At 42.2% G+C, this 25,360-nt stretch overlaps 1 protein-coding gene and 1 pseudogene across 1 annotated transcript; one reads left to right on the top strand and one right to left on the bottom strand.

Annotated features, from left to right (window-relative positions):
• The first annotated feature begins 1,226 nt into the window (after positions 1-1,226).
• Positions 1,227-3,401, top strand: LOC111989644 (uncharacterized). Its single transcript, XM_024021436.1, has 4 exons — positions 1,227-1,652; positions 1,773-2,363; positions 2,556-2,867; positions 3,075-3,401. The coding sequence occupies exons 1-4, from the start codon at positions 1,227-1,229 to the stop codon at positions 3,399-3,401; spliced, it is 1,656 nt and encodes a 551-aa protein (XP_023877204.1).
• Positions 3,402-9,364: 5,963 nt separating this feature from the next.
• Positions 9,365-22,628, bottom strand: LOC112014196 (3-ketoacyl-CoA synthase 20-like; annotated as a pseudogene).
• Between the last annotated feature and the right edge of the window lie 2,732 nt (positions 22,629-25,360).

The following is a 25,360-nucleotide window of genomic DNA, read 5'->3' as shown; positions in this document are numbered from 1 at the left end:
TGGTGCGAGGGAGCCAGTGGGCAGCCAGGCAATGCCTGGTCGCCGTAGTCAATTGTAAGAAAGGGCGGACCGACCAGAAGGAGCAGGCCGAACGTAGTTGCCCTTCGTCGGGAATCCCTTTATAGCAATTACAAAATCTGCGGGAGAAGGGTGACGCATGCGCCGAGAAGATGGTCAAGGTGAAGGTATTGCCAGATGCAGATAAGTACTTCCATGTTAGAGAAAGCATGGGTGATCGGGAAAGAATAGAAATGTTGTTGGTCCTGATACAGAATGTGGATGTGTTTGCTTGGAGCTTGTATGAAGTGCCGGGGGTAGATCCCGAGTTCATAGTCCATAAACTTGGGGTCAAACCCCTGTCCACCCCTAAGAAGCAGAGGTTGAGGAGGTCGTCCTGGGAGCACGTACAAGCTGTGAATGAGGAAGTCCGGAGACTGAAGGATGCTGGGGTAATAAGGGAAATATTCTTCCTGGATTGGCTAGCTAACACTGTAGTAGTGAAAAAGAAGAACGGCAAATGGAGGGTTTGCGTGGATTTCACCGACCTGAACCGGGCATGCCCAAAAGATCCCGTCCCCGTGCCAAAAATTGATCAGCTGGTGGATGCCACGTATGGGCACCTGAGGATAAGCTTCCTGGATGCTTTTCAAGGGTATCACCAGATCGCCTTAGCGTTCGAAGATCAAGAGAAAATGGCATTCATCTCCCCGGAGGCTAATTACCATTATACGAGGATGCCCTTCGAACTAAAGAACGTCGAGGCCACATACCAACGGATAATGACAAGGATGTTCCGAGACATGATAAGGCGTACATTCGAAGTATACGTTGACGACATGGTGGTGAAGAGCAAGCAGGTGGCCCGGAATATGGAGGATCTTCAGGAAGTATTTGGGGTCCTTCGGTGGCACAAGTTGCATCTCAATGCCGAGAAGTGTGCATTCGATGTAGGGGCGGGGAAATTCTTGGGCTATCTAATCACTAGCCGGGGAATTGAGGTCGACCCCGACCAGATTGAAGTTGTAAGGAGATTGAAGCCACCGAGTAGCCCAAAGGAAGTACAAGTGTTGACCGGGATGCTAGCCGCCCTTAACCAATTCATCTCTAAATTCGCGGACTGCTGCCGATCGTTTTACCAGCTGTTGAAGAAGTGGAATGGATTTCGATGGAGTGAAGAGTGCGACAAAGCCTTTATAGATCTTAAGGATTATTTAGCGTGAGCACCAATGCTTACGGCACCAGAACCGGGTGAGGATTTGTTCATGTATCTAGCAGTATCCAAACACGCCGTGAGCGTTGTACTGCTAAGGGACAAAGGAATCCAGCAACCCGTCTACTACATCAACAAGACTCTGGTTGATGCCAAGACGAGATACTTACCCCTGGAAAAACTGGTATTGGCCCTGATACACGCCACTAGGAAGTTGCCGCACTATTTTCAGGCTCATACAGTATACGTCTTAACCGAGTATCCCTTACAGTCATTGCTGAAAAGGTCAGACTTCATAGGCCAAATAGCAAAATGGGGAACTAGACTTGGTTCGTTTGACATACGGTACAAACCACAAAGCTCGGTGAAAGGGCAAGTTCTTGCGGATTTTATTGCTGAGTTTTCGCCTAAAGGGAATGTAGAGATAGTTTGCCATCTAGAGGTTCGCCCATAGAAGGTGTTCGCGGACGGTGCATCAAACTGCACAAGGGCTGGTGCGGGGGTCGTCATAATCACCCCAGAGGGAATATGGTTGGAACACTCGTTTAGGTTGTGTTTCAAGGCATCCAACAATGAGGTAGAATACGAAGCTTTTTTGGCTGGACTAAGGACAGTTTCTAGCCTGGGTGCTCAGGAGGTGGAGGTATACTCAGATTCGCGTCTGGTGGTTAATCAGGTGCATGGCAGTTTCGAAACTCGGGATCCCTGGATGAAAGCGTACCTAGGACGAGTGAAACAGGCTATGTCCAGCTTTAGCACGATCAAGGTATTTCAAGTAGCCCAGACCCAAAACAGACATGCCAACTCCCTGCCCATGTTGGCATCATCGGTAGCTGAAGAGATACCCTGGCTAATTAAAGTGGAGTTGGTTTCAGAGCCTAGCGTCAAAGTGTTGAATGGTTTGAAAAGTATGGGGATTGAAGCTGCAGCTGTCAAAACCCTTGGGCCAAGCTGGATGGACCCCATCATTGACTTTTTGGCAGAAGACCGACTCCCAAGTGATGAAAAGGAGGGCAGCAAGTTACGTAGAATGGCTCCCCGGTATTGGCTGTCTGAAGACCGGACCTTGTACCGAAGATCGTACAGAGGACCGTACCTATTGTGCCTACACCCAGAGAAGGTGGGCAAGCTTTTGGCAGAACTACATGATGGGGTGTGCAGCAGCCACGTGGGGGGACATTCATTGGCACACCGAGCAATGACTCAAGGGTTTTGGTGGCCTCAAATGTAGAGGGACGCCGCCGAGTATGTACTTAGATGCGAACAGTGTCAGAAGCATGCCCCTTTGATACATAAACCTGCCGGTCATTTGAACTCGATCAGCAGTCCTTGGCCTTTTGCTCAGTGGGGCCTGGATATCATCGGCCCATTCCCCCGTGCGACGGGAAATCGAAGATTTGTGCTTGTGGCCATTGACTATTTCACCAAATGGGTAGAGGCGGAAGTTCTGGCCAACATACGGGACGTTGATGTGAAAAAATTCGTATGGAAGAATATAGTGACAAGGTTTGGGGTGCCGAACTCCCTTATATCAGACAACGGACTGCAATTCAACAGTCGGGCGTTTCGAGAATTCTGCCGTGAACTTGGTATAAAAAACAGGTACTCGACTCCAACTTATCCCCAGAGCAACGGTCAGGCCGAGGCTATGACCAAGGTAATTGTAGATGGGCTGAAGAAAAGGCTAGTGGGTGCGAAAGGGAACTAGGCTGAGGAGCTGCCCAAAGTCTTATGGGCTTACCGGACAACTCCCAGAAGATCCACCGGGGAGACTCCTTTCTCTCTCGCATACGGAGCGGAAGCAGTTGTCCCAACCGAGGTAAACTTATGCAGTGCACGAATCGCGGGGTTTGATCTTATCCAGAATGACGAACTGATGGTGGGGTGCTTGGACAAGTTGGAAGAATGCCAGGAAATGGTGACCATGCGGGTCGCGAAATATCAGCAGAAGCTCGCACGGAGATACAACCGAGACGTAAGAGCAAGGGAATTTATAGCCGGTGATCTGGTTCTCAGAAGAGCCGTGGGAAGCATGCGAGACACCAGCGCAGGGAAATTGGTGCAAACATGGAAGGGGCCCTACCGAGTGACCGCAGTGGCCGGCACCGGGGCTTACTACTTAGAAGACCTAGACGAGAGACCATTGCCCAGACCATGGAATGTCCACAATCTGAAAAAGTACTATCACTGAAGTTGAGGTGTCTTGTGTGTACGTGTTTCGTTAATAAGAGAAATGATGTTTGTTCGTGTGCATTGGCATTGTTCTAAATCTAACCCTCAGTTCGATTCTTATCGCCGAGCGGGTGGAAAATTAATTTACTCCTAAGGACAGAAGCCTGACCCTCGGTTCGATTCCCATCGTCGATCAAGTGGAAACCTAATGTATGCCTAAGGATAGAAGCCTGACCCTCGGTTCGATTTCCATCGCCAATCAGGTGGAAACCTAATTTACTCCTAAGGACAGAAGCCTGACCCTCGGTTCGATTCCTATCGCCGAGCAAGTGGAAACCTAATTTACGCCTAAGGACAGAAGCCTGACCCTCGGTTCGATTCCTATCGCCGAGTAGGCAAAAACCTAATTTACGCCTAAGGACAGAAGCTTGACCCTCGGTTCGATTCCCATCGCTGAGCAAGTGGAAACCTAATTTATGCCTAAGGACAGAAGCCTGACCCTCAGTTCGATTCCTATCGCCGAGCAGGTGGAAACCTAATTTACGCCTAAGGACAGAAGCCTGACCCTCAGTTTGATTCCTACCACCGAGCAGGTGGAAACCTAATTTACTCCTAAAGACAGAAGCCTGACCCTCGGTTTGATTCCTATCGCCGAGCAGGCGGAAACCTAATTTACTCATAAGGACAGAAGCCTGACCTTCGGTTCGATTCCTATAACCGAGCAGGCGGAAACCTAATTTACTCCTAAGGACAGAAGCCTAACCCTCGGTTCGATTCCCGTCACTAAGCGGGTGGAAACCTTATTTGCTTCTAAGGACAGGGGCCCAACCTTATTTGCTGGGCAAGGTGGACCTAACAAAAAACCCGACAACCAATGAAGATGGACCGCTCGGTCAACTGAAAGCATCCCATAGTAAAGCATTCACAAATATAACTTAGAGCAGCACTTAAAGATTAAACTGATGTTTAATTGCCAAAAACCGGGCAACTCAAAAGGAAAATAAAGGCGTAAAATAAATAAATTGTTCTGTCACCACAGCCTAGTGATGTAGGCAATCCAGTTCGGTTAAGCATTGTAAAGGAAAAGGAAGAATAAAGCGCAAGAAACCCGGTACGGTGGTCAACTTCAAAGATCTGCTGCTTGAACAAAAGATGGATCCTCGGGAGGTTGCTGGTCGGCTGAAGATGTTTGCAATTGGGCATCCCCCCCAGCCTGAGAATGGCTAATCGCCTCCATATCGACTGGCTCCGCGTGAGAATCGATGGCGTCCACCAGCTCTTTCATGCTGGTGGTCTCTTCCTCATCGATCACCAGTGGAGCGTTCTGCGTGGCAGTGGGGGGCTCAGGAAGGGAATTTTGCCGCGATCCTGCTGAGAGGAATCCTCGGGAACCCCCATGACTTGGAAGGCAGCGAACCAGCCCTCTTCAAAACCGAGCAGGTGAGCCTAGCGAATGACTGGCTCTACTGAGTTCTCCGCGTCGGCGAACCCTTTGTCGTACCACTTGCTTCCGCAAGCTTCCAACGCCGCCTTTGAATCGGCTAGTTATCCCTCCAGTATGACGTTTAAACTCTGGGCTTCTGCCAGCTTAAGCTCGGTTCCCCCCAATTGCACTTCAAGATTCATGGACCTCCCTTTGGCCAGAGCCTGGGCCTTCTCTACAGCAGCAACTTTTTCCGCTGCATCCTTGGCATGTTTCATCTTCTCCTTGGCTGTGGCCTCTGCAACATCTTTCAAAGCTTTCTCCCGCTCGGCATCTTCGGCCAGCTCCTTCATCCGCCAGTCCACGATGTACGATAACTGCGCGACCTACCCACTATAACGATATTTATAAGGGGAAAGAAAAAGTGCACGTACAAGGACGAGTAATAAACCGAGAATGATAAAAAGGACAGAACAGTTACCGCTATGGTGTGCCACTGTAATCGCCTTCCCAAAGACTCATCCGTCCCTTCCAAGAAGGCGTGCACATCTTTAGGTAGAAGAAGGCCACGCGCCAGACTCTGAGCAACGTGTCCCCCATGACCCTTTTCCCACATTCGTACGGTGGCTGTGGCAGGAAGGGGCTTGCCGTCTAGCTGGAAAGGGAGCTGCCATTCAGCCGAGGACCGAGACGAAGACGCCAGGTTCGCCGTGGTGGGTGCCGTCTGCTCTCGAATTACGATGCCCGAGGACGGCCGGAGCGGTGGCCTGGATGGCGCGTCGCCTGAGCTTGTCTGCATCTGCTCGGTCGTGCATTGCCTCTTTCGGGCACAGCTCACGGGGGTAGGGGAAGGAATGGGATCTTGGGCAAGGGGTTGCTGTTGTTGCTGCGCAGGCTGTGTGCTCGGGATGAAGCGGTTGATCGTCATTTTTCTCCTGACCACCATTTTGTTGCCCTAGTCGGATTCTGTTTTAGATGAGCTGATTGATTCTGCGGCCACGCCTTCAACCTGCTGAACAGGATCCCCGAGCTCTATATGGTCCTCGAGCAGAGGGGGATCTTCTTGCTGAACCTGCTCGTGAGCCCTCTCTCGGCGCGCTCGCGACACACGCTCAGCCGATTCGTCACGAATGGGCGGTCGTTCGTCCGAACAAATAAACCTGGGACCGTGAGCACGCGCTTCACCAACGGTAAACTTGGGAGGAAGAAAGTTCGAGTACAGAACGTCTATGTAGGAAAGGGGCGGGCTGTCAACTAACAAGGCTTGACTAAACCCCTGCCAAGTCGAGTAAACGAGATCTACGCCGAGGATAAGGTGAGACGCTCGGAGTTGTCCGTCGGTGTGAACAAAAATTTCCAACCTAAGAACAAAATTCAAGTCCCGAACATGTACCACCCTGAGATCTGGCCTGAACCTTTTGCTCTCTACACGGGAAATAAGAGTTAGTCAGTAGTAATACACGAATCAAAATCGAAACAAATTAGATGGACGATGCATGGTACCGACCAACATCGCGCGGCGAAAATGCGCATGGGAGTTCCTCGGCAAACCAGTTGCCACTCACCCGAACAAAGTCTCTAGCCGAGTTTCTATTTGAGTCCGGTAGGCACGAAATGAGTCGTACCGTTACGTCTCTTGTTTTTAAGTAATAATCCGATTCGATATTGCCACATAAACTGTACATAAAATTAATGTCATGGTGATTTAGTTGTAACCCGTACAACTGGTTCAACCTACTCACACAACTCACTACCCGGTACAAGTTGGGAGGGAGTTGGTCAGGACAAAGGCCATAAAACCTAAGGGTACTAAAGACTAGGGGGTCAATCGGGAACCTAAGTCCACCCTCTAGAATGGCCATCAAGGGAAAGAACACCGTGTTTACACCACGGCGCCTTTGAATGTCAATATCGCCCATGTTACAGTAGGCAATATCAATGTCCCTAGGAACATTGAAGGCAACCCTAAAACTAGCTAAAGCATTGGCAGAGGAAAGGAGGTATGAGTAACCCATTCTACAGGCAAAAATGCTAAGAAGAAAAGAGATACTGAGAATACTGAAGAACAAAATGAAATGGAACAAGCAGGGAGAAGAAAATGAATGAGAGGAACTTACTGGGCTCTAAGGAGGAGGTATGTTCTAGGCTAAGAGATGAACCACGAAGGAGTAATGCTCGGCAGAGTAAAAGGGCGAATGGTGAGAAATGCAAAAGTGGATGAAAGTGACAGAAATGGTTATTTATAGGGATAAAAAGACCAGGCAAGATGCATTAAATGATCCGTTGATGGGGAACCACGCGAATCACTGTCGTAACTGCCACATGCGTGACGCCTCGGTTTGCAAACCGTCAAACAATAATGACGGCTAGGCCATTAGTCAAGTTTGGACGAGTCTTTTGAGAAGCGCATTAACACGTTCCTCAATTGACGGACACTGACTCTTCGGATTCCCGGGTGGATTGCCACCCCTTGGGATCCTTGATTCAACTCGAGAGCGGGGACGAATCAAGGGGGGGCTATTGTACGACACTTTACGCCAGGGCCCATCTAGGCCTAGGGGCCCGATTTGGGTGAATGGCCCGCGAGCCCATAATGTACCACTTTAGAGTTTCTCGGCGAATCGTCTGTTCCATTCTCCGAGCATATATGAACGACCAACAGGTGCCCCGTTCGTTGCATGTTCGGCGGCTCCTCAGACAGCACCTCCGCCGAGGATACTCGCAGAGTGGGAAAAACAAGTTCCCAGGCCACTTGAACCGCTTCCCACTACCACCTAACCACCCACTTACAAGTGATAGCATTGGACCGCTTGGGGCACTAAACCTGAAAATAATCACAGCCACTCCACAAAGTTTAAGCTACAAATAAGAGGAACGCAGGGACGAGGGGGGGTTGTTGGAGGTGGAGAAAAGGAAGCCAAGTAGAGAGAGAGGGAAAGAGGGAGAGGGTGAGAAACAGACAGTAAAGAGGGGGGAGCGGTCCAGGCAGGATAAGAGAGAAAAGTGACCTCATTGGGTCTCAGTGTTGAGAACAACCCAGTGTAGGAAGCCCAAGCCCACCACACAAATAAGTTGTCAGCCAAAGCGAGTCCCAGCTTAGCCCAGTGGTCTCGCTTTCAATGCGCACATCAATTAAGGCAGAACTAACGGCTAAAAGGAAGAAGAAAGAACATATATATACCCATTGACAAGACCCGATAGAGAGGTACATACAAAATTTTATAATACATCCACATTACTTTCTTTCACCTCCAGCTGTTCTAACTTTGGCATCGGAGGCTCTGTGATTGGCGCCACACCGGTGACCACACTCTTCCTTTTTACAATTTGGCTTGCCTTAGGATCTGGATTGGCTGTGTACGACTTCACTCTAGACGAACATCTCTACTGACAATCTCTGAGCATCATCACTTTCCAATTGAATATCTCTCCAACCACAACTTATTAAATTGTGTAAAGTTGGTAAATTTAGAAAGTAGAATGACTAATCTTTTCAACAGTACCAAGAACGCACAAAACGCAGTTTTAGAAGGCCTTCAATCAAATGTGCAAAGTTGGGATCTCAAAACACAGGAAGTTCGGACACAAATTCAAGTTAAGAAGAAGCCAACCTTACTTGTCTTCACATGAGACTCGATGCTCACCCACCTTACCCGTTTTTCATTCTTTGAAATAAAAGAAAGAACTTGGATGACCAAGCTAGTCATTCTTACACAATAAACATAATCGTGAACCTTCAGCCTTTATTACCACTTTTTACATTACAACATCAAAACAAACAATTACAAGAAAAGTTGTCATGGAATTAGCCAATACTTAAAAATTTTACTCGCTTTATTTCGGTGGATGTTAGAGAAATATTAGTCTAGATTAAATGGACAAATACAACTTGTACTGCACATCATAACTTGTACTATATCTAGGGTTAGCCTAAGTTCAGTCTTTCTATGTATATCATCAATGTTAGAGAAATATCACAATAATTTCAAAAATTAAAAATGTAATCTTTCAATATTTTTTTCTCTATATTGTAATCTTCTTTACTTGAAATGCTATCTAATAATTTAAATTAAATATTAAAAATTTAAAAATGTATCAATATCACGTCTTTCAAGATTTTGAATGGCATGACACTTTTTTTTTTTTATTTGGTGTGAATGGCATGACACTTTAAACTCTATCATTATTATTATTATTATTATTTTTTTGGTGGATCTAGCTACGCTATTATGTCTTTTTCTTCTCTTCTCTTCTCTTCTCTCACTTTTTCAATCTCATAAACAATTCAAATAATTTCAAGTAAGTAATTGGAGACACAATTCCCAACTAGTAATATCGAGGAATGAACGGAAAAAGAGCAAGAGCATTATTATAATTTCACTTGCGATACGGAAGGCTCTAGCTAATACACAGACAATTATTAATCTTTAATTATTATTATTTTGCTTTTATAGATTATAGGCATGCAAATTCCAAATCAAAATAAATACACAAACATTTATGGATGCTCTTTTTTTTTTTTTTTTTTTTTTTTTTTTTTTTTTTTTAAAGTAGAAGTCTTAAGAAATGATGGCTACTACTTTGGGAACATAAACGGGAAAGTCATCAATTTCATCAATCCAAGGATTATTCTTTTCATTTTTCGGATTGATGGTTCCCAATGCATGCCACACAACACTGTTACACTTGAATCCTGATCCAAACGCAATCTGCCACCCCCGATCACCTTTCTTGATCCTCCCTTTGGCCTCAGAATAAACTAGTTCATACCATAAGGAACTACTAGAAGTATTCCCAAACCTATAAAGGGTCATTCTTGAGGGCTCCATATGCCATTCACTCAGCCCAAGGTTCTTCTCTAGTTCATCTAACACTGCCCTCCCTCCTGCATGTATACAGAAGTGCTCGAAAGCCAACTTAAATCTGGAACGTATTGTTTTATCTTCATTTTAAATATCTTTCTTCCAACTAAATTCACAAAAAATCGGATTTGTTCCGATAAGGGAAGGACTAATGGCCCTAATGTTGTGATGTTGTTTTTAAGGGTTTCACCGGCCACTGTCAATAAATTTTTGGAGAGTGAAATGCCAAGTTCTTTGTCCATGTCTTCCTTTTGAATAACACAATTGTAACATTTATCATCTGCACCTTTGTAAGTACGTAGAGTTTGAATGAGTTGGTATTTTGAATGACGGCGATCTGATGATCGGTTTGGTAAGAGGATTGCAGCTGCTTCTAGACGGAATAGGCAATTTGAGAGGAGCATTGATCGGCTATTGCCGCGATACCAGTTGAGAGTCATGCTTTCCATGCTTACTATTAGTGCATAGGAGTTAGGTTGCACCTGTTCCACAATGAGAATAAAATAATTTATTTACGTTATTTAAGGATGTTAGAGATGTTATAATGCTATACTAGCATTATAATGACCGACCGTTTGAGAGTCTTCATATCAAACTTCTTTATAAAAACACAAACCCAAATGCCGCATTCCAAATGAAAACTTCAAAGTCACTCTAACTGAGATCTGCTCTTCTGCCCTGTTCTGTTTCTTTACACCGTTTGAGGGCTTTAAACTTTAAAGTTTATCCCATACGGTTTAAAACAAAATTTGGTTAAATTGAAAAACTGAGAGAATTTGAGAAACAATCCAAGTCTAGATTCTTACCGGTCGGAAGGATCATGTATCATTCTAAACTTAAAGACCTATTTCAATCTTTGTTTCTAGACATTCTGATCAAGAAAAAAGAGAACTACTTCCCAGTAAAACGACCTTTTTGGTTTTTGATTTTTCCAGAAAAAGAAGTAGAAGAAGGCATATGAAGTCGACTAAAAAAAGTTCCCTTTGACTTTTTGGTTAACAATGACTTCGACGGGTAATTCTTTCTCTGACTTTTTTTCCTCCACAAATTTAAAGTTAAATTAGTTCTGTTATATGTGATGATGCGTAAAACGTCAGTCAAGTTGGTTCGTCCAGATGAAGCTAAATCCTCATCACTATTCTTGCAAAACGTAGGACAAAAGCTCTCCTAAAATGGTCATCGATATGGTGCCTGCCACAATGTCTCTGATGCCAAAGTTAGTGTATAGAAGCTTTTTGAGAGAAGTAAGAAAGGTCTGGATATCAGAGTATCTAAGTAAGAGTATTTTTGGGTGAATTTATATACCTTGTTTGTTTATGATGAATGTGTATATATTGTTTTGTAGTTTCTAGCCATTGGGGCCTTAATTGTGGCTTTAGTGCTCTTCCTTTAGGGCTTATTAATGCAAGTTTTGATGAGACTCCAACGGTCTAACAGCTAGTTGATAACTATCCGAGGTATTGAATTCTCTTATTAATGACTCGCCTGCCTTCGTCCATGTCGTGTCGAGGTGGACGAATTTATTTGATGAGGTTGTCCAAGGAAATAGAGTTCGTCTGTCCCCTCAGCTGCTCCCCAGGTTCTATGGTCATCGCAGCGTGCCAAGACGACCATCAGAAGATGAAAGGTTTTCTAACCAGACATGGCTCTTAGGGTTTTGTTCCACATTCAATGCGTAGTGGCGGCGCCACAGATATCGTGGCCACATGGCGTGTTCTGACCTGTGGAGTTAATGCCTTATTTGTGTGACTCTTGGGTTTCCCGCTGAATTTCAATTTTTATGCCTAGTTTTTAAACATCCTTTCTTTCCTCTTTCCCCTTCACTTTTTCCAACTCTCAATCATTGTTTTGTGCTTCTTCTTCTCCAATATGTTCTTGCGATTTTCTTCGAGCTTTCGCATTCTGTGGTTGCTTTTTTTGAGGTATGTCTCTCTTTTCCCTTTTCCTTTGCTTTTTTATGGCATAAATAAATTGTGCTTGATTTCTAATTTCTTTTCTGTTTTTGGGCTTTTAGGATTATCTTCTCTCTTCCTCTATTTTCTGGTTTTCCATGGTTAGTAGCTCTGAAGTTAGGATAGCTTGCCCCTCAATTTCATTCCTCTTTGCACGTTTGGGGGCTTCTTTAGGTGTTTCCCCGTACCTTTTTCCCTTTAGTTGAAAACTTTGTCTTTGAGGGTAGTAGTTTAAGCGTTGCATTGGCCGATTTACTCCCCTTGCTCTATCAGTCAATTGATTGGTTTGAGGGTTTAGTGAGTGAGCAGGAGCAATGTCTGAAGTAAGATTGAGTGAGCATGAAATCGAGTTGTCGTCTAGCGATGATCCTGTGGAGGTGGAGGAAGACATCGCAATCTCCGTCCCTCGGGAGGTTAGGGCTTTTCATGCCCTTGGGGAGGTGTGTAGTCTAGATGATGAGACACTCTCTAGGTTCAAGGCTAGGTTCCAATTTCTTGATAGGGTTAGGGTTCGTCTTTCTCACGAGAAGGAACGAGCTTGTCACTTCTCGCCCGGGGAGGTATGCTTCTACAAGGCAGCTTTCCTAAGCGGGCTTAGATTCCCCATCCACCCTTTTATTATGGACCTTCTAGGCCATTTCAATATTGCTCCTAGGCAACTTATGCCCAATTCGTGGAGGATAGTGGTCAGCTGTATGGAGATATAGCTGGTTGCTACTAAAGGAGATATGATTAAGGTGGACGAGCTTGTTTATTTGTATCATCTAAAGGAGTCCAAGGAACATGGGTACTACGAATTGGTGCCTTGGGAGAGGAAAACTAGGATCGTCCGGGACCTACCTTCGTCATTCAGATATTAGAAGTCTCGATTCTTTTTTGTGTCCGAGGATGAATGGGAGACTCCCTCTGACGAGGTTTAGGGTGATCTCCCTAGGTTGCTCCGTCAGTGGAGAACCCCGAGTTTAGGTGCGTCGTTATTTCTACCAGTCCTTTGTCCTTCATTCTTTTCGTGTTCATTCTGTCATTACTAATTCTTCTGTTTGCTGTCTCGTGCAACTAAGAGATGGCCTAATCTTAAGAGCAAGTATAAGCAACGTGTTGAGGCTACTATTGAGTACGTGAAGTCAATTGACAATTTCAAGGATTTGGTCGATCCTCGCACTTTGGCTTTGTACTGCCTTAGCCCAGAGCCTTCCGCTTTCATCCTGCGCACTATTGAGAATGAAGAGAAGAAAAGTAAGCACTTTATTTAGTTCATCATTGATTCTATCCTCTCTCTTTTTTTTTTTTTTTAACAAGTGTTTCCTTTTTGCAGGAATGACGACAAAATTTAACTAGGACATGTATGCGAAAATGAGGTCCAAGAAGAACGAGCCTCTATCTAATCTCAGGAAAAGGATAGTGCACATCATAGAGAAGGGAGTCTCTGTCACTCTAGCTACCCCTGACACTGAGATGACGAGGACAGCTTCTCCGGCTACCTTGGTCAAAGAGATTACTCCCATTCGAAAGAAGTCACTGATGGCTGACAAAGGAAGGAAAAGGCTGATTCCCATTCATCCAGCGTTTGGGATAGCGCTTGACTCATGGTGGCAAGGGCACACTAGGTCATCATTGCCGAGGAATTGAAAGTCTTCTCTGGCACACCCTCCAACGAGGTTATGGGTTGTCATATCCACAAACTCGTACAGGTAATGTACTTGTGCAATTCCATCATTTTCTTTCTCTTCTTTTTGCATTGTCCTAGAAATTTTAATTTTCTTTTCAAGTGCTGGGGGAGTCTTCATATCACCTCAAAGTATCTTATTCAGGAGGCAAAGTCCACATCTGCGATGTCCAGAATGGAGGCTCTGGAGGTAGAGAACTCCAAACTGAAGAAGGACCTGATTGTTGCCATGGACAAGGCCAAAACCATCAAGGAAAAGGCTAAGGCCTTAAGGGACAACCTCAGAGCTGAGTGGTAGCTCACTCTAGAAAAGGATGAGCAACTCCTAGCAGTGAAGGAGAAAGTCAAGACCGTTGCTGCCAAGGCCGTTAAGGCTTTCTAGCGGACTGAAGAGTACAACACTATACTCTTCAATTGGTACTATAAAGGACTTAAGCTCTTGAGGTGATACTTCGTCAGGCACCCCACCGGAGTGGATCTAGAGAACTTGGATCTGGAAAAGGTGGACAAAGAAATGGCAGTTGACGAAGCCTCCCAGTCCACAGCTCTTGAGGGTGATACTTCTAAGAGTGCTCTTCCACCTCCCGCTGGTGGTGACGCAATTGCTAATGCCTGAGCTTGCTTATGTTCGTCAACCTTTTCTTTGTAATCTCCTTTTTTTTTTTTTTTTTGGCCTAGTGTGTTTTGGGCTTTTTTATTCTACTTCTAGAACAATGTTTTTATTTTAATTTAAGAACAATGTTTTTAGCTCAATGTTTATGGGCTTTTGATTATAATGTTAAAACAATGTTGGTTGCCCATTGTTTTTGGGCCTTCAATTACATTAGAAATTTTGTACTTTTTTACTTTCTTGCCTTGTATGATTCTTTGCATGTGATCTCTGTCTACTTCGTTCTTTTATTCCCCATTCCTTTTTTTGTCAGTTACTTGCCCCTGTCTATGTTACTTAGTTAAAATTTTTGCTGTGACTCATACCCATTAAAGGGACTTTGTCATTCTTGGCTTCGTCAATAACTTACATCCGTATAGACAGAATCTTGTTACTTAACTGAATTTTGTGACTTGCACCCATTGAAGGGATCTTGTCATCTTTGGCTTTGTTAGTAACTTATATCCGTCTAGACGGAATCTTGTTACTTAGCCAATTTTTGTAACTTACACCTATTGAAAGGATCTTGTCATCTTTGGCTTTGTTAGTAACTTACATCCATCTAAACAGAATCTTGTTACTTAACTAATTTTTGTGACTTACACCCATTGAAGGGATCTTGTCATCTATGGCTTCGTTAGTAACTTACGTCAGTCTAGGCGGAATCTTATTACTTAGCCAATTTTTTTTGTGACTTACACCCATTGAAGGGTTCTTGTCATCTTTGGCTTCGTTAGTAACTTACATCCGTCTAGGCGGAATCTTGTTACTTAACTAATTTTTGTGACTTACACCCATTGAAGGGATCTCGTCATCTTTGGTTTCGTCAGTAACTTACATCTGTCTAGATGGAATCTTGTTACTTAACTAATTTTTGTGACTTACACCCATTGAAGGGATCTTGTCATCTTTGGCTTCGTTAGCAACTTACATCTGTCTAAGCGGAATCTTGTTACTTAGCCTTTTTTTTTTAACACATGCATCACACTGGCTAAATAGTTCTTTTATTGCTTTATTTCAAACATGAATACATTCGTCCACTACATCTACTAATGGTATTGCTTCAAATGCTCAATATTTCATGGTCGTGGTAGTTTCCTCCTGCCTAATGTCTCCAGGTGATAGTTGCCTTGCCTGGAATAATGGGTGACTCTGTAGGGTCCTTCCCAGGTTAGACCGAGCTTCCCCTGAGTTGGGTTGTGGGTGGCAAGTGTGACTTTGCGAAGGCGAGGTCTCCAATATTAAGTCATTTGAGCTTCACTCTTCTGTTGTAGTACTCGGACATCTTCTGCTGGTACTTTGCCATCTTGCGTGATGCTCTATCTCTAGATTCGTCTAAGCAATCCAAGTTGACTCTCAGTTGGTCGTCATTCCTACCTTCGTCGAAAGCTTCTAGTCTCAAGTTAATAACTCCTACTTCGACTAGAATTACTGCTTCGGTGCCATAAGTGAGGTTGAAGGTGGTCTCTCCTGTTGGAGTTCTTGCTGTAGTTCTATATGCGCACAAAACATTAGGCCACTCTCCCTTTGCCTTATCTAGCTGAGCCTTAATGATCTTAAGCAAGTTCTGGTTCGACTTCTGTTTGGCCGTTAAGGGTGCCCAGGGGATGAGAATTGGTTCTTGATTCCAAATCCCAAGTAGAACTCCCTAAAACCTTGACAATCAAACTACCGTGCGTTATCTGATATGATAGTCTATGGTATCTCGAATCGGCAGACTATGTTCTTCCACATAAAGTTTTGGACCTTTGTCTCTGTTATAGTTGATAATGCTTTTGCTTCAACCCGTTTTGTGAAATAATCAACGTCAACTAGTAAAAATTTTACCTATCCTTTACCTTGGGGTAATGGGCCAACGATGTCGAGTCCCCATTGAGCAAATAGCCATGGGAAGGATATTGTCATTAGTTTCTCAGATGGGATGCATTGGATGCTTCCAAGCCTCTGGCATTTATCGCACTTCTTGACGAACTTCTTTGCATCCATCTGCAGGGTAGGCCAAAAGTAACCTGTTCGGATAACTTTGCTAATCAAGGATCTCGAGCCTGTATGATCTTTGCAAATTCCTTCATGTATCTCCTCCAGAATATATTTAGCTTCCTTTTCGTTGACACTCCTCAATTAGGGCATGGAGAAGCCTTTCTTGTACATGGTATCATTCAAGATCATGAATCTTGCTGCCCTCTTCCTGACCTTCCTTACTTCTTCGACATCCTGTGGGAGCCGTCTGTCCTGAAGGAATGATAAGATTGGGGTCATCCAGCTGCTTTCACTATGGATTGTGAATGTATAGACTTTTTTGATGCTAGGGAATCTCTAGACTTCAATCTCCAGGACTTTACTTGTTGGTCCTGCTTCTAACGACGACTATTTCGCCAGCTCGTCTGTACCTATATTCTGGGTTTTGGGGATTTGTGTGAACTCCACCCGGTCAAACTCTTGTGTCAATAGTTTCGTCAATTTCAGGTATTTTTGCATCCTTTCTTCCTTTACTTCGAATTTCCCCTTTATCTGGCCTATGACGAGCTTTGAATCGCTCTAGGGGAGCAAGTTTTTGACTCCTAGTGCTTTCCCGACCCTTAATCCTATCAGTACTCCTTCATATTAGGTTCATTGTTGGTGATCGGGAATGCTAGTTAAACTCTGTATTTGAGCATCTTTCTTTCAGGAGTAATGAGAATGACTCTTACTCCACCCCTTCAGGTATTACTTGAGTTCCTAGAAGGCTTTCTCACTCTCGTCCATCCAAACGAAGGCCTGCTTTAGTGTCTTAAAGAAGGGTAGGTATTTTTTCGTTACTTTCGAGACGAACCTGTTGAGCACTGCTATCCTTCCTATGAGCTTCTGGACTTCCTTCACGATCTTGGGTGACGCCATCTCTAATTCCTTCTCTAGGTTTGCTTCTATTCCCTTCTAGGACACCATGAACCCTAAGAACCTCCCTAATGCAACTCCAAAGGTGCACGTGCTGGGGTTTAACTTCATTTGATACCGTTGAGAGTCACGAATGTCTCTTGGAAGTTGTCCGGGTAAGTAGACTCTTCTTTACTCTTGACGAGCATGTTGTCCACATACATTTCCATGTTCCTCCCAATCTATTTGCTGAACATCTTGTTTACTAACCTTTAGTAGGTTGTTCCTACATTTTTCAGCCCAAAGGACATCACCTTGTAGTAATAGAGCCATTGGCTTGTGATGAATGTAGCTTTCTCCTAGTCTTCCTCTGCCAGTTTTATTTGGATGTACTCCGAGAATGCGTCCATAAAAGTCAGGAGCTTGTGCCCTACTGTGGAATCCACCATCTAATTTATCCTTGGCAGGGGGAAGCTGTCCTTTGGGCAGGCCTTGTTCAAGTATGTGAAGTCTATGCACATCCTCCATTTTCCATTTACCTTCTTTACAAGGATGACGTTGGCCAGCCAATCCAGGTAGTAGACTTCACGGATGAAGCCCACTACTAGTAGTTTGTTTACTTCGTCCATGATCGCCTGGTTTCTGGAGTAAACACTCGTCACCTCTGCTGGACGTGCTTCTTCTCAGGGTCCACATCTAACTTATGTTAGATAACCTTCGTGGATATGCCTAGCATGTCCTCGTGGCTCCAGGCGAAAATGTTTAGGTTCTCCTTAAGGAATTGGACTAGCTTCTTCTTCATGTCTGCACTTATGGTCGTCCCTACTTTGGTAGTTTTCTTTGGCTCCCTGTCTACTAGCCCTACAGTTTCCAGGGCTTCCACCTTCTCTTCTTCTTTTTCCTCGATCATCCATATATAATTTTTCTTGGTTGCCAACACTGCTTGGTAGCACTCCCTAGCCAGTGCTTGGTCTCCTTTTACTTCACCTACACCATTTTCCATTGGAAATTTCACCTTCAGGCAATAGGTGGATGTGGCTGCCTTTCAGCGGTTGAGTGTGAGCCTCCCAATGATCACATTGTATGAAGAGGGACAATCTACCACTAGGAAATCCAACTGATGAGTCAGCTGTCGCAGATAAGATCCTACTATGATCGTCAACGTCACTATGCCTTTAGGGTACACCCTATTGAAACTGATGAGGAGGGACTCAAAAGGACTTAGCCTTCTTGGATCTAGCTTTAACTATTGAAAAGTGGAGAGGTAGATGATGTCCACGGAGTTGCCATTATCCACGAGGATTCTCCTAGTATTAAACCCTTCTATAATGAGCATTATGTCCAAGGGGTCGTCATGAGGCTACTTCATTCCCCTGGTATCTTCTTCTGAGAAAAACATATCCTTGTCCATTTGTCTTTGCTTCAAGGGGGTATTATGTAGACATTGTTCACCTGCCTTTAATATGCTTTCTTAAGGGATCTAAGTGACCCTCCTATAGATGGCCTACCTGTGATCGTCTTTATCTCCCCGATCACACTTGGCAAACGTTGGGTTTTGTGGTCCTCATCCCTTGGTGAGGCTTCGCACTTGTCCTTGTTATGGTCTCTGGACCTACTAGGTTCCACCTTCTTCATAAACCTTTGCAGTTTCCCTTTACGTATGAGTTCCTCTATCTGCTCCTTTAGGTCCCTACAATTCTCTGTGTAGTGGCCATGATCCTTGTGGAAACGGCAATACTTCTTCTTATCACACACATTGGGTGACGAATGTAATGGCCTTGGCCATTTGAGGTAGTGCTTATCTTTAATCTACACCAAAATTTTGTTAACAGGCATAACTAAAGGGATGAATTTTACCATTCGAGGGGCTTTTTCGTCTTTCCTTTTACCCTAGTCGTTAGTCTAACGATCTAAGCGCTCCCTTTTTGTCCTTTCCTGTCGCCTTCTTTCCTTACTTTTTCATTGGACTTCTTTATGTCCTTTATCGCGGCTGAGGCGTCTTCTGGGTTCATGTATTTCTGTGCCTTCTGGAGCATCTCTTCCATCGTCTTTGAAGGATTCTTCGCGAGTGAGACCACGAACTTCTTGGATTTTGTCAAGAGGCTGTTGAAGACCTAGTGTCGTCTTGAAAGTGTTGAGGTGGTCCAAGGGGTCCTTAAGTTTGTCAAACGGTTCAAGCTAGGGCAGGCAAAATTTTGATGGCACTAGGCATTCCAAGACTGCTGCCATAAAAGGTGAATCCGTCATTTTGACCATTCTATCCAGGCTTTGACCTGTCTTCCCTTTGATGGTGTTCCTCTACTCGTCCATCTCCTTGCTCATTTCCTAGAGAATATCAGAGTTTGGTTCATCTGGAGTAGTTGGTCTTCAACGGTTGCTCCTTCTATGACTATAAATGTGAGTTTTGATGAGCCTCTAACGGTTTAACAGCTAGTTGGTAACTGTTCGAGGTATTGAATTCTCTTATTCATGACTCGCCTACCTTCGTCCATGCCGTGTCGAGGTGGACGAATGTATTTGATGAGGTCGTCCAAGGAAATATAGTTCATCAATCCCATCAATATGTTTTCAACATCAAAAATAAAATAAAAATAAAAATAAAAATAAAAAAACACCAATCAACTCTCTCTTCCTTTTATCCCTATCTCCATCGCCTTCTATATCACAAACTCAGCATAAACCAAAACACGCCATCTCTGGCTTTGTCATCTTTCTCCTCATCCCATAAATTTCTTCAAACACATTACACACCCAGCACAAACCAAACCCATAAATCATGAAAACCAAAATAATCTCTTCTCTCTCTTCATTATCTTCATCTTCATCCCATAAATTTCCTCAAATATAGTGCACAAGCAGCATAAACCAAACCCATAAATCACAAATACAAGCCAAACCCACAAATCACAAAACCTCCTTCTTTGCACCTCAGTCTCTTTCAGACTTTGCACTCCTTCTCTTTTCGCTCTCAGATCTTCCATTTCATGTCTCTCTCTTCAAATGATAGAGAAGAGATAGCGAGATGAGATAAAGAAAATGAAAGAAATTGGTGACAAAAGAAACAGGGGAGGTAAAATGGAAAAAAAAAAAAAAAAAAAAGAATAGAAACTCACAGGCACGATTGAGGAAACTTAAGTTTTAGCAGCTGATAATTTGATTATACACGGTCTAAAATTTTCAAAGATAAAATGAAGAGAAAGTTTGAAATTTTTTTATCCAAAGAAATAAAAAGGCCAACTATGAAAGTTTGAAGCACTTTGCGTAGATGTTGTGCTGCCAACACATTCTTGGAACTTGATAACTTTTCATTCTATGTTAATATTGTTCACTTTTCTTTAGAGTCTATTTGGATACAGCTTATTTTGTTGAAAACTAAAAACTAAAAATACTGTAGCAAAATAATTTTTAAATATGTGAATAATGCTGTAAAACTCATTTTTAATTAAAGTTTTGGTGAAAAAAAATGTCTGTGGGTCCCGTGAATAGTGCACGTGACCTACTGACAATGCTATTTTAGTGAAATGTATGGACATTGAAAGTGGTAGTGGGTCCCGTGCACCATTTTAGTGAAATGTGTGGACGTTGAAAGTGGTAGTGGTTCTCGTGCACAGTGCACGAGACCCACTGGCAGGTATGTGTTCATGAGCTTCTGGTAAAAAAAAAAAAAACACAGATGCAAAACGCACTGCTTTTATCTGAATCCAAACACTGCTTTAGTAGCTTCCTTAGATTGTCTGCCCACTTAACTGGAGACTCTTTGGTTAAGGAAATAAAATCCTATGAGAAGAAGAAAATATGGGTTAAAAATTTAACATATTATTAGACTATCAAACTTCAATATCTATATATGCTTACTTAGAATTTAATATTTTTATTTACCTAAAAGTTGTGATTTAAAAATATATTTGAAAAATATATTTTTATATTTATTTGGACTATTTTAGTCAACTTTTACCAATTTAATATATTTATTATATTTTAAATAATTATTAAATTAATTATTAAATTAATTATAATGTCTAAAAAAAAAAAAAAAAAAAAAAACACAGATGCAAAACGCACTGCTTTTATCTGAATCCAAACACTGCTTTAGTAGCTTCCTTAGATTGTCTGCCCACTTAACTGGAGACTCTTTGGTTAAGGAAATAAAATCCTATGAGAAGAAGAAAATATGGGTTAAAAACTTAACATATTATTAGACTATCAAACTTCAATATCTATATATGCTTACTTAGAATTTAATATTTTTATTTACCTAAAAGTAGTGATTTAAAAATATATTTGAAAGATATATTTTTATATTTATTTGGACTATTTTAGTCAACTTTTACCAATTTAATATATTTATTATATTTTAAATAATATTAAATTAATTATAATGTCATTACAATTCAACTTTGGTTCGATCTCAGTCCGGCCTTAAAAACTTCGAACCTCTTCTTTATTGGGTTTGTTAAATGGTTAGATATTTATTTGCTTATGAAATATATCAAATATGATCTTCATTTTCACAAAACATAAGGTATCATATTCACAAAACTTCACTTAAGGCTTTCTTTCTTTTTGAAAAAATTTCAAATTCATTCCATGGGTTTGTCTATTCTTTATTCATTGTTGATTTTATTTTTTTTTTTTATATATTTAATAGATTTCTTGTGTATCGCATGACTTAGCAACTAGTTTTAACTAAAAGACAACACATTAAATAATTTTTGCTTAAAAAGTTGGATTAGATCAATTAATAGAGTACAAAAACATATATTCTTGCATCATAGAACTCAAGTTTTTCTTTTTCAAGTTAAATAAACACTTAATAGATAAGAATAATTTTTTTCTGTTTTCCATACTTATTAACATCTATAATTATATTTATCGTAGATTATTTTGCAAAGAAGTTACTTTAATAAAAAATAATTTGTAAAATTTACATTACTTTGTTATAGCTGGCCGACTGGTAACTATTGTTCGATTATCCTTATCTTTTGTACTAATTAATTTTTTATCTTTATCTTCTCTTCTCTATAAAAAAGCAACAAGGTTAATACTCAAACATCTTACCGCACCACATGTACATATATGGTCTATAAAAATTATCTCAAACCTTTTCATAACATGCACACAAACCTTTAACAACCGCTTGGCTAGGTCTATTGAAATAAGTCCAGCACTGCAGCCCATCCCACCAAGGTTATAGCTCAAAATATTCCCTCTAAGCTTGTAGCGATTCACAACCATGGCTGATAAGGATGGTGTTGGATTGAAAAGAGTACAATTCACAATAAGAATCCCTATATCCTCAACATTTACCCTTGTTTTTGCTAACAACTTGTCAATTGCTCCAAACATCACCATCTCCGCTTCCTTCCTCGCTTCCTCGAAAGTTTGGTTCATTGGAACATCTAAGAGTGATTTGGAGACATATGTCTTCGGGCCATACCCTGACTTCTCCAAAATCTTCTTTTGAAACGCCAAACTTTCTTCAGAGAAACTCCTATTACGCTTAGATGCTTCCGTAAAAGCTTCTCGGCTGCACATTAGACCTGGTTCGGGCTTGTAACATACGAAATTCAACAAGTAAACTTGTTTAGCACGACGCATGAGGTGAAGGGTTGCAAGGAAAACTGCAAGCGCAGTGCATAGTGTAATTGACAGGAGATTGAACTTAAGATAATTGAACAAACGGATGAAATGTTCGACAGAAAGATGAGTGGAAGCTATAGTGAGTGGCACGAGGAAAAGATACATGGCGTTGGAGACTAAGTAGTGGTAACCTAGCTTCACATATTTAAGCTTAACCGAATTTGGTTCATTGTCTAGGATTTCTTTATTCTCAACCTCCATTATGGAATAGAAAATCAAGTTCTTTCTTGCTTGGAGATGAAGAAAATTAGAGATACGGATTTAGTGTAATGCAGTGTTGAGCGAATGCATTTGGAGTATAACGCTATGAAGGTATTTATAATCATTTATAGAGGAGGTAATACGTCACTGTGATCTTGTTTTCAGGATCATGATCTCATGCATATGCCATCACCGGCTTATTGCTTATGAGGTGACAGTTTGTTCGCAGCTTGTTCTAATGACAAAGTTATGATTGAAAAAAAAAAAAATTGTGAGTTTGAGTCTCTCTAAGTTTGACTGTGTGTGTGGGCTTGTGGGGGTTAATGGGTTATAGTGTTTTGATTTTCTTTATTGTTGCAGTGTTGCTGTATTGATTTGATATAAAGTTGAGTTATGGGTTGTCTTGTGCACTTTGACTATTTGACTAAATTTGTGACTTGTGAATGGTTTTTTAATTTTGTTGAATATGACATGTGAGTGGTTGTTGGCTATGTGACTTGGTGAATGCATTTTTTTTTGGTTAAGAGGGATCTTTATTAAACTTAGATAGCCATGAAAGACAAAGTATTGGCTACACGCCTTAAATAGTACAGACCAGTGGCATCTTCATTAACAAAAGCTACAATATCAGGGTAGGGGGATAAAACAAAATAACAAAATCTTCTTGCTGCATACATTCCTCATATGCCAGTCCATCAATTGCCCTATTTGCTTCTTGATAGGTGTGATTCACCCTGGTTTGTTGGAACCTGGTGAGAAGGTACCTATAATCATTCAAGAGAGAGGAATAGTCCCTGTTAGTGACTGAAGTAGACAGAACCAGGTCTACCACCACTTTTGCATCGAGTTCAACTTTCAGGCAAACAACTCCCAACTGTAATGTAAGCTGTAGCCCATCCCATAATGCCAAAAATTCAGCAATAACACTTGTAGTGAATCCTATATTACGAGAGTAACCTCTGATCCAGGCACCTCTATGATCCCGAATTAATCCTCCCCCCTGCTCTCCCTGGATTTCCAACGAAACTCCATCTGAATTTAACTTACACCATCCTTCCATTGGTCTATTCCATTTGACATGGGAATACCTTACTTGTNCAGAAAGGCACACAGCTTCACATTCAATTCCTCTCGATGCAATTACCTCCCTAACTGGAACACTATTATGATGACACAGCCAGAAAAAGTGACAAATCATTGGTAGTGTGTCGATTTCCAAATCCAACTCCTTTTGAAACCATAACTATGCTCCTCTTCAGGTCTTGCCAAAGTGTACGTTGATGCCACAGTGAACTCCCCATCCTTTGAGGATTTCTAATTCATAGTGTCCCTTTTCAACCCATATAGCTGAATGGGCGTGGCAAGAAGCTACTTTTATACACAGCGGCAGATCAAAAGAAATGGCATTCCATTGCCATTTACCTCCTTGTCTCATCTTTTCAATAGTGATTTCTTGCTCTACCTAGCAGAGTGGTCCTTGAATTAGCTCTTTAACTAATTTACCCTTGACCCAATTATCAGACCAGAATTTTAGCTTGGAGTTACTCCCTACATTCCATCCTATTCCCTTCATGAAAATTGGGAATCTTTGTTTAATTGCTTTCCAGTTAACAGAACAAGGAAGTTTGTTTGGGTCCTTAGCATTTCTTCGAGCTTGGGTGCAATACTTGTTCAATAAAATTTTCGCCCAAGGGATTTGCGTTCATGGTACATTCTCCAGTTTAATTTAGCTAGAAGTGCTATATTTTTGCCTTTGCTGCCTGAATGCCAAGTCCTCCTTCCTCTTTAGTTTTGATAATTTTACTCCACCCCACCATATGCATCTTCTTTTTTTCTTGCGTGGTGCCCTATAGAAAATCCCTACTGATCTTGTCAAGCTTATCACACAGATGGGAGGGAAGGGTAGCACCTTGCATTACATAGTTCGGAATGGCAGACAAGACAATTTAACTAATCTGTCCTTTCCACAAAAGCTAGAAGCTGGGCTTTCCAACCAGCCAACTTGTTAATGACCCTTTCAGGAACAAATTTAAACTGATTCTGATTGAACCCTTATGCTTCAAAGGAAATCCTAGGCACTTTCCTAAGTTGTTGGTAGCTTAGATGTTTAGTTTTCATAAATCTTGGATTTTAGACCAACTTCCACATTATGAGAGAAGTAGATCCTAGACTTAGCTAAGCTGACTTTCTGCCCAAACTCAATGCAAAACAGATCCAGCACCTCCTTTATGGCTCACTCCCTTCCTATTAGCCTTCGTGAACAATAATAAATTGTCTGCAAAAAATAGTGTGATATCTTAAATTTCCTCGGGATGCCTTAATAGGGCCCAATCCCCTTCAATGCATTCCTTGTCAATAAGGCTTCCAAGGTACTCCATCAAAGAATAAACAGGTATAGGGACAAGGATCTCCTTGTCAATTGCCCCTTGAGGGTTGGAAGGAGTCCATCATGCTTCCATTAAATAGGATAGAGATACTTGTTGAGGAGACACATCTCATTATAAAGTGATCAACTTGCTAGGAAAATGATAAGCTTGGAGGACTTTATTATAAAATTCCATTCAAGCCGATCATAGGCCTTCTCCAAATCCACTTTGATCGCCATGTACCCCTCTTTCCCCCTTTTGTTATCAATGGAGTGGATTAGCTCTTGTGCAATTATAATATTGTCCAGACCTCTCCTGCCTAGAACAAATGCAGCCTGAACTAGAGAGACAAGTTTGTTGAGAAGA

Source organism: Quercus suber, unplaced genomic scaffold (genome assembly GCF_002906115.3).
Source record: "Quercus suber isolate HL8 unplaced genomic scaffold, Cork oak 2.0 scaffold_219, whole genome shotgun sequence".
NCBI lineage: Eukaryota > Viridiplantae > Streptophyta > Magnoliopsida > Fagales > Fagaceae > Quercus > Quercus suber.
This window is presented reverse-complemented; position numbering and strand designations above follow the sequence as displayed.